The sequence below is a fragment of the Mustela nigripes genome, chromosome 10 (assembly GCF_022355385.1).
Source record: "Mustela nigripes isolate SB6536 chromosome 10, MUSNIG.SB6536, whole genome shotgun sequence".
NCBI classification, from domain to species: Eukaryota; Metazoa; Chordata; class Mammalia; order Carnivora; family Mustelidae; genus Mustela; species Mustela nigripes.
In genome coordinates, this window is record NC_081566.1 from 10,433,111 (window position 1) to 10,450,388 (window position 17,278).

At 50.8% G+C, this 17,278-nt stretch overlaps 2 protein-coding genes across 4 annotated transcripts in view; one reads left to right on the forward strand and one right to left on the reverse strand.

The window, feature by feature from the left end:
• The window catches only part of KIF26B (kinesin family member 26B), a 412,466-nt gene extending 402,918 nt beyond the window's left edge, over positions 1 to 9,548 (forward strand). For both annotated transcript variants that reach the window (XM_059412563.1, XM_059412564.1), the window contains 3 exons: positions 696 to 898; positions 1,312 to 1,462; positions 9,348 to 9,548. In XM_059412563.1, the coding sequence (XP_059268546.1) occupies positions 696 to 898; positions 1,312 to 1,462; positions 9,348 to 9,496 (503 nt within the window). In that variant the 3' untranslated portion in view covers positions 9,497 to 9,548. The remainder of the gene's footprint in view (positions 1 to 695; positions 899 to 1,311; positions 1,463 to 9,347) is intronic.
• The window catches only part of SMYD3 (SET and MYND domain containing 3), a 769,649-nt gene that overhangs the window by 20,882 nt on the left and 731,489 nt on the right, over positions 1 to 17,278 (reverse strand). The gene's annotated exons all lie outside the window — the stretch shown is intronic.

The following is a 17,278-nucleotide window of genomic DNA, read 5'->3' on the forward strand; positions in this document are numbered from 1 at the left end:
TAGCCAGAGTGTGGTGCGGCGATAAGTTGGAGCTGGAGAGCGGGAGACGCGGCCGGGCTCCCCCAGAAGCCAGGCGAGGGGCCAGGTAGCGCGCCACCAGCACCGTCTCTCCAATGCTCACGTCACAGGAGACGACGCAGATAATATAAGGAATGTTGGTGGTCATAGGACCTCCTTTCCCTACGACGATCCACAGTCAGGGGGATTTCTTTTATTACATCTCGATCAGCCCCCGTCTTCTCTGCTCTTGGAGCTCACCGACACGCAGGCTCGAGGGTGGTGGGGAGGGGCGGGCGGCATTGAGGAGGCCTGTCCCCTAACGGGAAAAGAGTAGGAGAAGCGTGCAGCCGGATGGTGACCGAGGCCAACCGCCGAGTCCCGAGTGGGGTTGCACGGTGGAAGCCTGGACAGCGTTCAGACATGGGGAAGGCGCCACGATCCAGCCTCGGGGGGTGCGGATGGAGCGCGTGGATGGGGTGGAGGCCACCGTGGGTCGAGGCATCGGGAGCACAAGCCCGGGGAGCAGGAGAGGCAGGTGAAGGGAATCACTGTTGAGCACGTGGCCGGGCGGTAGACAGTCCTCGGTCAGGCCTGCCACAGACCGCCCGTGCGTCCCCGCACACACATCACAAGATACATACTCTTGAAAGACCGATCCTTAAAGAGATAAACTCTGGGCTTCGTTCTGTCCTTAGGTTCTCAGAGACGGAGGCTCATCCCAGCACTGTCCCTCGACACCCCGTCCCCTGCAAGAAAACCCGCCAGCAGCAGCGGGGTACGCTGGGTGGACGGCCCCCTGCGCAGCACCCAGAGGGGCCTCGTGGAACCTTTCGAGATCAAAGTCTATGAAATCGATGACGTGGAGCGGCTGCAGCGGCGACGCGGGGGCGGCAGCAAGGTGAGCCGTCTGGTCCCCAGCCTGCCCGCGCCCCGGGGCCGTGTGCTCGGACCCACGCAGACTTGCCCGCGGGCTTCTGGGGCGCGCAGGAGTTGGTGGCTCTGCCCCAGCCACAGAGCTCTGAGCCTCTCTGTCCAGGTACCCCGAAGGCTCAAAGCCTGGGGAAGCTGCTGGTCCTGGGGGCTTGTCTGGCTCCAGCTTGGAGCCCCAGCCACCTCCTAAATGGAAGAAATGCCCGTGACAGTCGTACCCTGTGGTCATGTGATTGGGCTTGAGCAGAAGGCACAGACGCGGCCCGGAGGGCCCGGGGCCCTCCCAGCTTCCCCACGAGGGGCGGGAGGCGGCCTGCGTCCAAGCTGGGGCCCCCTCCTCCCTCTCTCCACGCACCTCCATCCTTCTCATCTGCCGTCTAGGAGGTCACGGGCTTCAACGCGAAACTGAAGATTCTGGAACACCGCCAGCAGAGAATCGCGGAGGTCCGGGCCAAGTACGAGTGGCTGATGAAGGAGCTGGAGGTCACCAAGCAGTACTTGATGCTGGACCCCAACAAGTGGCTCAGCGAGTGTAAGGCCCCGGGCTGCTCCCTGTCAACGGGCCCACGGGGGTGGGGGTGCTGTGCAGCTGGTGCCGGGCTCCGGGGGCCCACAGCCTCGCGCTCTGCCGGGAAGATGGGGCGGGGGCAGGCAGCAAAGGCGTAGCCAGGATGCTCTTGCAGGAATTCCTCCCCCGTGTCTCAGTCCCAGGCATCTCAGAACAATCCAGAACAATGTGGCTCTGACAGATTCAGCTGTCTCATATTATCACAAAACATGAGCTCCATTCAGGTCCCAGCTATTTCACTGATAGCAACGCAGCATTGGAAGACCTAGTCCGTGAATCAACTGCATGACTGCTATTAAAATTCCTTTCCTTCCCTTGTCCAATGCTCGCCAGCCCCCCAGACTCCCTGTGCCTCCCTGCCTTCACCCCTGACCCCTGCACACCGGTCATGTGGGACCTCGGGGAAGGCGCCTAACCTCTCTGAGCCTTGATTTCCTTGAATGTCAAATAGGGAGACATAATGGGGCCAGTTTCATAGGGAGTTGTGAGGCGTGAGCGCTGCTGGGCCCGTATGACGGCACGCTCTCTGGTAGCAGTGTTATTACTGTTATCCCAGAGCTGAGCCAGATGGGAGACGGCTCGCTCAGGCCTGCTTCCCCAGGCACTGGCGGGGAGAAGACACGAGTGAGGACATCAGCGAAGGTCTGGCCGCGGCACAAACATGGGGCCCAGGCCTTCCCTCTCTCCCACTCGTGGCTCCTCCGTTCGTGAATCCCAGGCCGTTCACATCCCGGGGGCCCATGCGGGCAGCCGCCCCTCTTCATTTGCACGGTTTGTGTTCAAGTTTTACTTTTTGAAAACTATGTCGAAGGCAGGCTCGACAACGGTGTTCACAAAGTCACTTTTTTTCCCGGGATGAGAGCAAGTGTACGCCCCAGCACATGCGTGTGCAAGCTCCCGGGAAGCAGTCGCTTTCTTCATGCCTTCATGTGTGTCAAGAATCAGCGACCGTTTGACACTGATAAAGGGAATGAACAGGAGGCCGCATGGAAGGAGAAACACAGATTGTTCCTTTAAGACGAGATGAAACCCAGAATGGCAGGGGGCGGGGCGGGGACCAACCAATAAGGCTGCACACTGTTCCCAGGTGTGGGTGATAAGTCGGATATTGGCAGAGAAATCTAGGTGCTGGCAACCATTTTTACTTTCATTCTTAATTCTGATGCCACCTTTGAGGTGGTCCAGTAACAGCCTGAGGTGGTGAGGTCCTGGTGGGTTCTTTTTTTGATTTTCAAAAATTTTATTGCTCTCTTTATTGAAGTCCAGTTGACACACACGGTTACTCTTTTCAGGCGTACAACATACGGATTCTATACACTAGACTGTACTCACCCCAAGTGCGGCCACCATCTGTCACCACACAAGGCCGTGACAGAACCACTGTGGCCTTGTTCCCTACACTGTGCCTTCCGTCCCTGTGACTTGGTCTGTAGCTGGACGCCTCGGCCCCCGACCCCAGTCCCCTTCCCCCGCTCGGCCCATCCCGCCACCCTCTCCCCCCCACAACCCCGGCAACCAGCGGCAGCTTGTTCTCTCTATTTATGGGTCTGTTTTTGTTTTCTGGTTTGCTCATTTTTCAGTCTCTTTTAAATTCCACATATAAGTAAAACCAAATGCTATTTGTTTTTCACTTAGCATAATGCCCTCTGGGTCCATCTGTGCTGTGACCGTTGGAAAGAGCTTGGTTTTTCTCAGGGCTGAGTAATATTCCCGTGTGTGCGCACGTATACGTGTGTGTGCATATGCACGTGTGCTATGTGTAGAACAGCCAGTGTGACAGGTTTAAGGGGACACCTCCCTGTGGCTTTGATCTGCATTTCCCTGATGTTGAGCTTCTTTTCATGTGTCTGTTGGCTGGCCTGTCTTCCTGGGGGAAAAAAGTCCATTCAGATCCTCTGCCTATTTTTTTAAACTAGATTATTTGTGGGTTATGGTGTTGAGTTATACAAGCTCTTTATATACCTTGGCTATTAACCCCTTATGAGGTGTATTTGCAAACATTTTCTACCACTCAGTTAGTTGCCTTTTTGTTTTGTCACTGGCTTCCTTCACTGAACAGAAGCTTCTTTTGCTCTAGTCTCAGTAGTTTACTTTTTGCTTATGTTTCTCTTGCCTCAGGGGACATACCTAGAAAAATGTTGCTAAGGCCAATGTCCAAGAGATTACCACCTATTTTCTTCTAGGGGTTTTGTGGTTTCAGGTCCCACATTTAGGTCTTTCATCCATTTTGAGTTTATTTTTGTGTGTGGTGTAAGAAAATGGTCCAGTTTCATTCTTTGCATATAGCTGTCCAGTTTTTCCAATGCCATTTTAGGAAGACACACTATCTCTCCGCCATTGTATGTTTTTGCCTTCTTTGCCATAGACTAATTGACCATATAAGCATGGGTTTATTCCTTTGGCTCCCATCTATTCCATTGGTCTATCTTTTTATTTATTTATTTGACAGGCAGAGATCACAAGTAGGCAGAAGGCAGGCAGATAGAGAGGAGGAAGCAGGCTCCCTGCTGAGCAGAGAGCCTGATGCGGGGCTCAATCCCAGGATCCTGGGATCATGACGCGAGCCGAAAGCAGAGGCTTTAACCCACTGAGCCACCCAGGCGGCCCCATTGGTCTATCTTTGAGCCATATCACGCTGTTTTGATTACCATAGCTTTGTTGTATAGCTTAAAACCTGGGATTGGGATACCTACAACTTTGTTCTTCTTTCTAAAAGATTGCTTTTTGAGGTCCTTTGTGGTGCCATACAAATTTTAGCTCATTTTGTTCGAGTTTTGTGAAATTACTATTGGTATTTTGACAGGGATTGAACTGAATCTGTAGCTTGTTTTAGATAGTATGAACATTTTAATATTAATCTTCCTAATCCATGAGCATGGTATATTTTTGCATTTATGTCATATTTAATTTCTTTCATCAATTATTTTGTAGTTTTCAGAGTATAGATATTCTATCTCCTTGGTTAAGTTTTTTCCTTGGTATTTCACTCTTTTTGGCGCAATCAGAAATTGTTAATTTGTCTTTCTGCTAGGTCTTTGTTCTTATATAGAACTGCAGCTGATTTCTGTGTATTAATCTCCTATCCTGCTATTTTCCTGAGTTCATTCGTTCCTCTTAATTGTTTCTTGGTAGGGTCTTTAGAGTCTTCTACATAAAGTATATGTCATCTGCACATAGTAACAGTTTTACTTCTTCCTTACCAATCTGGATGCCTTTAATTTCTTTCTGCTGTCTGAATTTTGTGGCTAAGACTTCCAGTACTACGTTGGATAAAAATGAGTGGACATCCTTATCTTATTCCTGATCTGAGAAGAAAAGCTCTCAGGTTTTCACCACTGAGGATGATGTTGGCTGTGGGTTTGTCCGAGGGGGCCTTTTTATGTTGAGGTATGTTTCCTCTAAAACCACCCTGAGAGTTTTGATCATGAACAGATGTTGTACTTTTTTAAATGCCTTTTCTGCCACTATTGAAATGATGCCACAGTTTTTATCCTTTGATTCGTTCATGTGGGGTATCATGTTGATTGATTTGTGGATATTGAACCATTTTTGCACCCAAGGAATAAATTCCACTTCATCATGGTGAATGATTCTCTTAATATATTGTTGGATGTGGTGTGCTAATATTTTGTTGAAGACTTTTTGTGTTGGTCAGGAATACTGGCCTGTAGTTTTCTCTTTTTTATAGTGTCTTTATCTGACTATGGTATCAAGGTAATGCTGGCCTCATTGTGTGAATTTGGAAGCTTCCTTCCTCTTCTGCTTTTTTTTTTTTTTTTTTTTTAAAGGTTTTTTTTATTTATTTGACAGAGAGAAATCACAAGTAGATGGAGAGGCAGGCAGAGAGAGAGAGAGAGAAGCAGGCTCTCCGCTGAGCAGAGAGCCCGATGCGGGACTCGATCCCAGGACTCTGAGATCATGACCTGAGCCGAAGGCAGCGGCTTAACCCACTGAGCCACCCAGGCGCCCCCTCTTCTGCTTTTTTGAAGCAGTTTGAGGAGAGTAGGTATTAACTCTTCTTTAAATGTTGGGTAGAATTCACCTGTGAGCCCATCTGGCCCTGGAGTTTTGTTTGTTGGGAGTTTTTGATTACTGTTTCAATTTTATTATGAGTAATTAGTTCAGATTCTCTGCATCCTTCTGAGTCAGTTTGGAAAATGGTGTATTTCCGGGAATGTATCCATTACTTCTAGGTGGCCCAATTTGTTGGCATATTTTCCATTATAGTCTCCTATAATCCTTTGTATTCCTGTGATATTGGTTGGTACTTCTCTTCTTTCATTTCTAATTTTCTTTACTTAAGTCCTCTTTTTCTTGATGAGTCTGGCTGAACGTTTATCAATTTTGTTTTACTTTCAAAGAACAGCTCTTGGTTTCATCAGTCTTTTCTATTTTTTTTAATCTCTATTTCATTTATTTCTACTCTGATCTTTATTATTTCCTTTACTAGTTTGGGCTTTTCTTCTTTTCTAGTTCATTTGTGTATACGATTAGATTGTTCCAGATTGTTCGTGTTTCTTGAGGTAGACCTGTATTACTATAAACTTCCCACTTAGAACTACTTTTGCTCTGTCCCAGTTTTGGACCATTTGTTTTCATTTGTCTCCATGTATTATTTTTTCATTTCCATCTTGATTTCTTCATTGACACACTGGTTGCTTAGTAGCATGTTATTTAGTGTTTTTTCATGATTGTGGTTTTCAGGGTTGTTTTTTTTTTTTTTTCCTTGTAATTGATTTTACTTTCATAATACTATGGTTGGAAAAGGTATTCGATATGATTTCACCCTTCTTAAAATTTACTGAGACTTGTTTTTGTTTCTGTCTTGGAGAATGTCCCATGTGCCCCTGAAAATAATGTGTATTTTGCCATTTTGGGATAGATTGTTCCGTGTGTATCTGAAGTCCATGAGGTCTAATATGTTCTTCAGAGCCACTGTTTCCTTACCAATTTTCTGGTCAGATGATCTACCTGCTGATGTGAGTGAGGTATTAAAGTCTCCTACTATTACTCTGTGACTGTCACTTTCTCCCTTTATATCTGTTAATATTTGCTTTATGTATTTAGGTGCTCTATAGGTATTTACAATTGTTATATCCTCTTGGATCAATTTCTTTATCATTATGTAATGCCCTTATTTGTCTCTTGTTACAGTTCTTGTTTCAAAGTTTCTTTTGTTTGATAGAAGTATTGTCACCCTGGCTTTTTTTTTTTCTTCTTCTTTTTGCACGGTATATCTTTTATCATCCCTTCACTTTCAGTCTCTGTATGTCTTTAGGTCTGAAGTGAGTTTCTTATAGGCAGCATATCAGTGGGTCTTGGTTTTTTACCCATTTTATCCCCCTCTGTATTTTGATTGGATCATTTAGACCATTTCCTCTAAAAGTAATTATCAATAGGTAAGTACTTACTGCAATTTTTTAATTGTTCCCTGGTTGTTTTTGTAATTCTTCTCCGTTCCTTTCTTCTTCTCTCACTTTTTTTCCTTGTGATTGATTACTTCCTTTAGTCTTATGCTTGGTTTGGTTTCCTTTGTTTTCATTTTTGTGTATCTATTTGGTTTGTGGTTCATAGGGCACCCTAAATACATAGCAGTCTATATTAAATTGAAGGCCACTTAAGTTTACACACACTCTAAAAGAACTTTTTTATTCTCTCCACATTTTACATATATGTTGTCTGATTTTACATCTTTTTGTGAATCCCTTTAACTGATTGTTAAATATAATTGCTTTTATTACTTCTTTCTTTTAGCCTGCATATGAGCTTTCTTAACTGATTGATCTCCTACCTTCACCGTATGTTCGCTTTACTCAAGAATTTTTTCCTTTCATAATTCTCTAATAATTAAGGCCTTTTCTACTTAAGTGTCTTTAAACATTTCCTGTGAGGCTCGCTTAGTAGCAATGAACTCCTTTAACTTTTGTTTAAGCAAATTCTTTATTTCCTTTCAGTTCTGAATGATAATCTTGCCAAGCAGAGTATTCTTTTTTTTTTTTTTTTTTTTTTTTTTTACAGATTTTATTTATTTATTTGACAGAAATCACAAGTAGGCAGAGAGGCAGGCAGGGGGGTGCGGAAGCATGCTCCCTGCGGAGCAGAGAGCCTGATGTAGGGCTCGATCCTAGGACCCCGGGATCACAACCTGAGCTGAAGGCAGAGGCTTTAACCCACTGAGCCACCCAGGCGCCTCCAAGTAGAGTATTCTTGATAGTAGGGGTTGTTTGTTTGGTTTTTTTCCCCCCATTTTAGCACTTTGAATATATCCTGCTACTCCTTTCTGGTCTTATGAGGTTTCTCTTTCAGAGAGAAGAGTTGCTTCTCTCTCGTTTTGCTTTAAAAATTATATTTAATCTTTGACATTTCAATTATTATGTCTTGATGTGGACCTTCTTGGTTCACCTTATTTGAAGCTCTCTACACTTTCTTCCCCAAGCTATGGATGTTTTCAGTTATTATTTCTTTTAAGTTTTCTGCCTATTTCTCTTTCTCTTCTGCTTCTGGACCCCTATAATGTGAATATTAGTACATTTGATGTTGTCCCCGAGCCCCTGGGCATCCAGAGCTGGTGTGGGCTGGGGTCCAGGGTCCACTGAGACGGTAGGCTGGCCCGGCACCTGGACCCTGCTCTGCTTCTGCGCTGTCGAGCTGGGGCTGAATGTAAACGCTCGAGCTCCCCAGCACTTCTGATCCGGAGAGTCCCAGCTGAGCCCCTCGCTGGGTGGCACAGGGCTGGTTTCTTTCTCCTCTTGTCAGAGACGTTTAACCCATGGCTTTTCCTGCGCCCCAGGGCTGACGTGTCTTCCGCTGGCCCCTTGACTCGATCCTCCCCCAGAAGCCGCCAGTGTCCTGGCCGAGGTGTGTGGGTGGTGCTGTCTCCCTGCAGTGCTGTGCCTCCATGTCTCCTGTGGTTCTCTGTGTGCTGCCTCCAGCCTGGGCTGTGCAGAAGGCCTTCAGCCTCCCGTCTTCGAGAGGATTTGCTTGGCCTGTGTGTGCAAGGAGGGAAGTTCAGGGTCCTCCTCAGTCAGTGTCTTGGATCTTACCTCTGTTTTTTTAAAAACAGACTTAGAGCCCTCAGTCTCCTTCCCAGCTGTCCTCCTCATTGTCTGGGACCCTGAGCAAGTCTCCTCCCTCCTTGGGATCTCAGCCAGGGCACCTGCGGAGGCGGCCTGCGTTACAGCCCCCGTGGCGTCCATGCTCGGGTTCCGGAGCCACGTTCAATACCCCCTCTCGTTGCTGCTTTACTCCTCATGGCAACTCAAGGCTTGTAATGCAGGCAGAGTAGCCGTTGCGCTTCTCCCTTCGAAGGAACCTGTGCCGGCGCCGGGGAGGCATGGCTGAGCCGGGGGTCCTGGGCCAGCGTCCTCTTCCGGGGCCATCCCCCCCTCCCCTCCCTGCTGGACTCCCCGCCACCATCCTGCAGCCGGTCACCACCGGGCTCCAAAGGAAACAGACCGCTCTCCGTGCGGGCCTGACCGTGAGGGATGGCCTCTGGGTCCCGAATCTCCGCTTGTCTTCTGAGCGCAAGCAATCTTCGTTATTATGGACTTGGCCTCATCATTTCCCGAAGCACCAGGGCGTGTGTGGAGGCAGGAAGTGCCCAGAGACAGGGTCAGGTTTCTCAGCCCGCTAGGGAACAGACGGAAGTAGACAGAGGTATAAATGTCGCTCAGGTGAGGGCCACCCGCACAAAAGGAGGGGATTCTCTGCATCAGCCGCGGGAGGCAGCAGTCCAGCGCTGTCCCAGGCCTGGGCAATGGGGCCAGGAGTGGGCGGGGCCGCGACGGGGGCGGGGCCTCTCCCAAGCCACGCCTCCGCGCGTCTCCATCGGGCCTCTCCTTCTTTGCAGTTGACCTGGAGCAGGTTCTGGAGCTCGATTCCCTGGAGTACCTGGAGGCGCTGGAGTGCGTGACCGAGCGCCTGGAGAGCCGCGTCAACTTCTGCAAGGCCCACCTCATGATGATCACCTGCTTCGACATCACCTCCCGGCGCCGATGAGGACCCGGCCCGGCCTGCCTGCCCCTCCCCTCACTGCCCGGGGAGGCCCCCCCCCCCCCCCCCGCCCCCCCCCCCCCCCCCCCCCCCCGCCCCAGCCAGCCCCTTGGTGCCCGCGGCTTGGAGACAGCAGAAGGAGGACGAAGGTTGGTGCAAGTCTGCAGCGAGCGCTGAGCGGAAGCAGTTTTTTGTCTTCGGTAGGAAAGATGCAAACACCACACGTGTGGGAGGAGGAAATGTTGGGAAGCCCAAGGGACGTGGAAGCCCCATGAGACTGAAAAAGCACTTTGAGGAACTTTCGAGAACTTGTTGATACGTAAGAACTGCTGGCAAGGGACCCCTCTCTTCTCCGGCTTGGCGAGAAGGGGCGAGGGCACGTGCAGGACTGCTGTCGGAAGCGGACACACAACAACAGATGACCCAGAGCGACTGATTAAGTGCCTTGCAAATCTTTATTATCCACAGTTTATGTTGAGACTTTCTTGTGTACAGATGGTGCTAGTCCAGAGGAAACTACCACCGCCGCCACCACTACGAAAAAGAAAATCAGACGCATTTTTGAAATGTATTTACAGCTCGTTTTCTCTTGGTGTTTTATCCTATTTCTGACTTGCTGTTTCTAAATAAGTAGTGTTTGTAGCTCTATCCCCTAATCAGTATTGCCTCTGAATAAATGTTCACTGTCCTTTACGGTTCTTAACGGTGAGGCCATTCGAACGGAACAGAGAGACTCGGTGGGCACGAGCCAGTGTGTTTCCAAAGACGGCGGGGACAGTGGGTGACACTCCGCACCACCTCTCGCCAGGGGCGCGGGGCCTCGCGGGGCAGGTGCGTCAGCTCGAGAGAACGGGAGAGGAGACGGGGCCGCACCTTCCCGGGAGAAGGAGCCTTTATGACCGGGCCTTCCGTGTGCTTTGAGAGAGAGATTTGTTCCAGATGGAGCCTCTCCTTCCCAGTCCTGGCGTGCATACTGGTTCCTTTACCCCCAGACCCAGGTTTTCTTGGCCCTCCAAAAACCTTTCTCACAGTCGTTTTTATTCCAAAGACTGGATTGAAAGCTTGAACCAACTCAATAGAGCCATATTTTTTGTTCTGTGGTTCTGCGACGCTATCAGAAGCTAGGGCTCTTGCCTGGCATGGAGACCGTCTCAAGCTGGTCTGTGCTCAGAGACTGGCAGCAGTCTTGTTTAGAACAAGGAGGGTGCTGGGACCCCACGACGTCTCTGGGGTCCAGAGTGCTGCTCAAATGCAGAATGTCCCCAACCTCCCACGTCCTGAGGCCTCCATCCCAAAAAGAAACAAGGCTGGTCCCCTCCGGCTTGGCCACAGAAGGCAGGGTTCCTGCTGGGAACCACACTCCCTGGAGAGCCAGAGCCCAGAGTTTCGTGCACGGGCTGTCCCAGGAACATGGGGCTTCGTCCTCAGATGGGGGAGGGGTTCATCCCTGCCTCGACTCCCTTAGGGATTCTCTTACCCACTTTAGTGATGAGACCCCAGGGCACCAAGGGGTCAAGAGATTATCTAATAGCAGCCATGGAGCTGCAGGGGCCACCTGCCGCCTCCTGCGGCCAGGAGGGGAGGGTGCTGGGGCTCTTCCAGAGTATACTTCGGATCAGCCCTCCAGTGCACCATGAGATCACCGTGAGATTACCGTAAACCAGTTTCTCAGTTCGACAGTCCCTGCTACCCAGTGCCTCTGATCCAGACGCACCCAAGGAATCAGACCTGAGCATGTGTCTGGAGGCACATAGCCCAGCAGAGCTGGCAAGGCAGCCGGTGGAGCTCAGCTGGGTCAGTGCACGGGAGTGGGGGGTCTCGTGAGCCTACGGCACGTGGTCCTTGACTGGTCAGAACCGACACCAATGGCCCGATGGCTCGTGCACCTGGAAGCCAGTCTCGTGGGTGACCAGTCCAGCTCTGCCTCATGTCCACCTGCTCCCAGGCAGACACACACTTGGAGAAGATGCTCACGTTGGACAACTGAACGGGCTCCAACATGGTGAAAGTCGCTCCAGAATGGACCATGCTCCCCTTAGCTAGACAAGTCGCCTGTCACCATGGGAAGTGGGGCGTCCCCCAGCTCCTCAGTCTTCACCCCAGCCGGCAGGGCAAGCACAAGGCTCTGGGCACGTCTCTGCCCTCCCCACACCTGTACGAAAGGGCTTGAACATTATGGAAGCTTCCGGACCCCAAGGAATGCCCATCTTTTGAGTCAGAGTTTGCATCCGTTTTGGTCGCTGCCCTGAAATATACCACTTGATGAAAAGCCTTTAATTTGGGAATTGTCAGAAATGAGTATTCTAGTCTGTGCTGGAAACACCCACTTGAGGGGGAGCCCACGTACTTAGCTTTTCCCCGGCACGTCTCCCCCGGCCCCGAGGTCACCATGCAGCACTGCCTGCCTTCAACGGACCAGCCATGGGGTCCCCAGTGCCTTTTCTGGAGCGAGACCAAATCAAAACATCTACAAAAATTTAAAATCTCAAACCCTGGAAGCTTTCCTACGCCCCAGGCCTGTGTTTCTCCACTGGTTGCAACTTCGTGAGTAGCCAAAGGGTTGACTGAAACCTAAAGCTTTCTTACTGGGTCAGACCGGCTTCGCCAAGATGCTGTGCCATGAGTGTCGCTCAGGAAGTTATCGGCCAACTCCATGCAGAGATTGTCCATTCTGGCTTTTTCTCTCCTTTCTCTCTCTTTCCTTGAAACCTCACTGAGCTGCAAACATCTTCATGTACCAAGTGTGGCTTACCCATAGGAAGACGTCATGAATTGTGGGCTGTCTCGCTTCCGGGCTCTTCCCAGAGGTTGAGGAAGCAGGCGATGCTCTTTGGGCACAAAGGGAAGCCGGTCTGGCCAACTCTCCCGAGGCAGTCCCAATCACTGTGGAACGCCTCGCCCAATGGCCTGATTTGAGGTGGCACCACAGTTTGGTTCTGGTGACAGATGACCAAGGAGGAGGTCAGAGAACCCGTTTCCATGTCATTATCCACAAACAGAAGGACTGGAAACCTCCTGTGTGAAATTAGCATCTAGATCTGTAAGCTCCTTGTCTGAGGTCTGCCCAGATAGTGTGAGCTGAGGCACGAGCTGTACAATACAACTCAGACCCACAACTCAGACCCACAAGAGGAAAATGGAGATATTGCTTCCCAGGGAGTGAATCCAGGTCACTCTTCACGAGGCCGGTTCGTGCTGTGACCGGGGGACGGTGGGCTTGTCCCGGGCTTGCGGCCCCCACCTGAGAGCTGCAGCCTTGGACCCTGTGGTCCTTGAAGTCCCCTGTCCACCACAGGGAAGCTGTTGCTGACCTCCATCTCTTCCAGCTTTGAAATCAGAACACCCTGCGTGTGGTTTCATCTCCAGTCACTATTCCAAACGTGGGGAACTTGTGACAGATGCAGAGAGTGGTCTGGGTGGACACCGGCGGTAGTCCTCCAAGGGACCCTGAGCTGGAGCAGGAGTGGAAGCTGGGACAAGAAGCCACGCAGCCCGTTGTGGGGAACTCAGCAGGCAAGAAGCTGGCCAGTGGGCCTAAATTAGCCTTACACTTGAAGTCCGCATCCCTGGAAGGTGGCAGTGACCTCACTGTGGCCACAAACGCCATCCGGGCAGGTGCTTCCAGAAATCTGACACACAACTTGTGCTCGTTCCTGGACTTCAGTGCAAGAAGCCCTTCTGTGGGCTCCAGATTCTAAAGCTGATGGCACATCTGGGCTGATCTGTGACCCTTTCCATAGGTGTCCAGGTGGGAAAGCAGGTGACGGACCTGTGCTTCTTGGGAGAGAAGGCCAGGCTTGAGAGAGCCTGCAGACACCGCGACCTGTGGCCTCGGCCACGGCTGACGTGTAGTGGAGGGTTCCAAAAATTCCATAAAGGATTTTGGGCTATGAAAGAAATGACTAAAGATAAGTCCATTTCATGACTGAAACCAGAAGAAATCATGAGTTGGCTCAGTGTTCCCGCCTTCCAGAATGTCAGCCCGCTCTGAGCACATGCTGACAGATTCCCTTGCTTTTAAAGCCATCTCCTTTCAACCTCGAAACCGTGTCAGTAAGAAACAGGTGGAAAGCCTTGTCACAACTAGTTGATGCTGAAAACATCTGGTTCTGCTGTCCCCAGGCCCTCGGCCTTCTGCGACAGAGGGACGCTGTGCATCACTGCCAACAGAAGACCGGGCCCCACAGAGAACAGCCAGCAGGGCCCACTGGACTCTGTGCCCCATGAATCCAGGCCATCTGCCCAGCTCCACTGACACTGCCAATAAGTGGCCCAAAGTATTTGGGGGGAGGTGTCACGGAACAGGCTGTGAAAATACCACGTTCTTTTGGATTAGAATCTTTCTCTTCCTCCAGCAAATACCTGTCAACATTTGTGGGTAAGAACTCAATCTGTGTCACTCAGCCATTTCTCTCACACACACACACACACACACACACACACACACACACACACACCCATTTTATAATTACAAACTATTTCTTTCCAGATAAAAACCTAAATCCAAGCCAGGGGAAGCTTTTGTAACTCAAGCCCACCTTCTCAAAGAAGTTTTCTGTCCATTCTTAGAAGCTGGTTTACCCATCCCTAAACGAATGTGCTCTGCTTTCAGGAGGGCCCCTGCAGAACCGGACGCTGATGTCCTAACACCGGGCACGGAGCAGGCACTCGAGGCGACAGATGGCGTTCACCGCACCCAGTGAACCCACTCTGAACGCCCCGTGTCCAGGCGCATCAGGGTGGGCGCCGAGCTCCCAGCTCGCACACCCGCTCTGTTCCCTGTCCTGCGAACCAGCAGGCCACAGTCCCTCCCGCTCACTGCGGGAAGAAGTATAATTGATTTGTAAGGTCAGGATACCGTCATGTAGCCTCACCTGTGTTTCGTGATTTATTTGTGCACCACGCCTGGCAGCGTGGTCCAAGGCCAGTGCACGGACGCGTGCGTGGGGGCATCTGTGGCTGTTCTCGCCCCTCCCTCTCGTGAGCTCCGCTAATGGAGTCAGGGGTCTGGGAGCGAAAGACAAATCAGTCAGGAGACCAGGGATGAGAGTCCAGTCCTCAAAGAATCAGGCTGCATTCAACATCTAAGCCATTTCCATAGCGAGTAGCCAATGCGGGAAGTTCCCTGCATTTTGAATTTGATGACCACGGGCTTGGACACCAGCCTCCACAGGCCTGGATGGGACTTCTGGGAAACTTCTGCAAAAAGCACAGACTGCAGTAGGTCCCCACGGTCCCCTGAGAGCCCCAAGCACCCCTCAGGTGCTACGGAAAAGGGGTCTGGAGAAGCACCTGAGCTCCTGCCCTTGGATTTGTGTTGTACCTATCTGTTCTGGAGAAACCAAAGCACTTTAGTGAGGTTTACAACCTGTAATCCCTATGGCATCTGGTCCCCAACCCACCCTGGGACCCTGAGAGGCGGGGAGGGGCTAGGGTCCCGCGTCTCACAGCTCCCCCTGGAGAAAAAGCCTGGATCCAGGAGTCAGGAGGCTGGGGCCCAGCCTAGTTCCCTCCCTTGCTATGCAACCCTGGGCTTCCCAGTAGGGAGATCGGAGCTCAGAAGAGCTGCCCTTCTGGGGTCACGTAGAGAGAAAATGGAATCCGTGATGGGATGTCCTTTGAAGAAATTACAGCTCCGTGTAGGGGTTGATGATCATCATGTCTCCATGAAGAAGCTTAAGTCAATAGTGGGTGACTGAGGCCCAAGTCCAGAGCTGCTTCCAGGCAGTCCATGACCCCGAATCTGGAATTGTGGGCTCTTCCCATGAACACGTGGCCACACGTCACGCCTACGTACTGGCGTGTACGCACATGTGCACAGGGCGTCAAAGGATGTGTGTGCACAGAAGGTGTGGAGCACGGAGAGAGCACGGGACAGAAAGCCGGAGTGTCAGAGGTCCTACGGCCTTGGGTGTGACACGGAACTTGGGCCGGACTCCCATGTTCGAATCTATAAAATGAGGACCTTGTACTTCATGAGCGTCATGGTTCCTGCGGCTCTAGAAATGTATGTATGTGTTTGTAAATATGCTTATCTGTAGAAATGGGCCAGCCTGGAAGTTGGAGACCAGGCCTGCGAAGTCATTCATTTGTGTCACGGACAGTCTATTCACAGACAGGTTCCCAGAATCTCCTTTTAAGTTTCAATGGTCGTAGCTAAGGTCCCGGTTTTAAATTCACTGCTTAACTGGATCCAAGATTGGTGCCGTTTTGAAAATCAAGCTCTTAGCTTACAAGGGTTGGCTGTTACAACTTCTTAATAACGTTCATGTGTTAAAGGCTGAAATCCCAGCCATTCTGTACTTGGGCAGGTCCCAACAAGCCTCTTGGCCAGCAGGCTGGGTTTTGCGTCTGGGCCCTCACATTGCTATGTACAAGTTGGCTGTTGGCTTGGTCATGAACAGGCTACCTGGAGAACATTCTGGAAGAGAAAGTTCTAGTTCTCCAAAACAGATGACCTGAATCCATTAAGCTTTGTGCCATTTCTAGGGTGAAGGCGTTGTTTGCTGGCTACGATCTCGGACTTTTTGTGGTATATGAGGTGTAAAATGTTGTCAAAAAAGAATCTGGTGTTTAAAAAGAAATTATGGTGGCATTAAATGTTCACTTCTATTCTATTCTGAGTTCTGGATGCCTCTCTGTCCAATGTATTCTTCTGTTCTGAGGGGGACCGGTTCAGGGCAGGGGAGGTGGGTTCTTCTCCCTAGAATAACACCCTGGCTGGGGGCTTCCTCCTGGGCCCTGAGGGACCTCCTGGGCCAAGGCCTGTGTCCAGCAAGTGTGGATGCATGGCCAGGGCTGGGTGACTGTGGGGTCCGAGTCTGGAGCCCCAGCACCATGTGGCATCCCTGGGAGTCAGCCACTGGGCTCCCAGGACCCCTGCCCACCAAGGACAAGCTCTTCCCAACCCGACCACACAGACACTCTCCCCTGAGTGGCCGTTCCGGCCCTTTTCAAGAAGTCGTACAACATCTGTGCAAACATCTGAGCACCTCTCCACACTCCCGCACACGGCCACGTGTGTGTCCCCTACGCTGCAGACCTGGCTTGGACACCTGCACCTCCCAGGCCCGCTGCTCATCTCCCCAAATCACACACCAGACATACCTGGGCTTCCTTTGGGCCCCACTAGGCATAAGTCGTACGTTCTTAGGAAGCTATAAACCACGAGGGTTTTCTAGAAATGAAGCCTTCACTATTAGAGTGAACCGAGGCCTTGCCTGACTCTGAGCACCCCTGCCCCCCGCCACTGCCCCAAGAGAAGAGAAGCCAGAAAGACAGCATCTAGAAGAGACTCCAATCCCCTCTACCCCTTAACATTGGGAAAAAATCATCCAAACCTAGGATCTTATCTGTCTCTCAAACCATTCAATTTGCATATTGTTACTTTTATTCTTTTTCCCTTTCGATGCTGCGTTATCATCTCAGGGAGAACATTAACCTCCTGTCCACCAGGGCACCCTGGACCGATATGAGAACAAAGCAAGGCAACACCATTTATGAGCAAGGCATGCTGGGACATCCTGGCACCTGCATGGAGAAAGTGTGTCCACGTCTGTCACTTTCACTCGCTCTTCCAGGTGAAGGCTTTAGTTTCCAGAAAATTCTTATGAACACACAGAGCCCTTTGAGTGTAAACACTTTGGCCTGTCAGCGGCTGGTGTGCTCCCTGCACCTGTGGGGGCCTCTTGTTCTTCATCTGCAGCCTCTAGAACAGAGTCTGGGATAGAGGGCTACTCATTAATTGGATGGATGGATGGATGGATGGATGGACAGACGGATGGATGG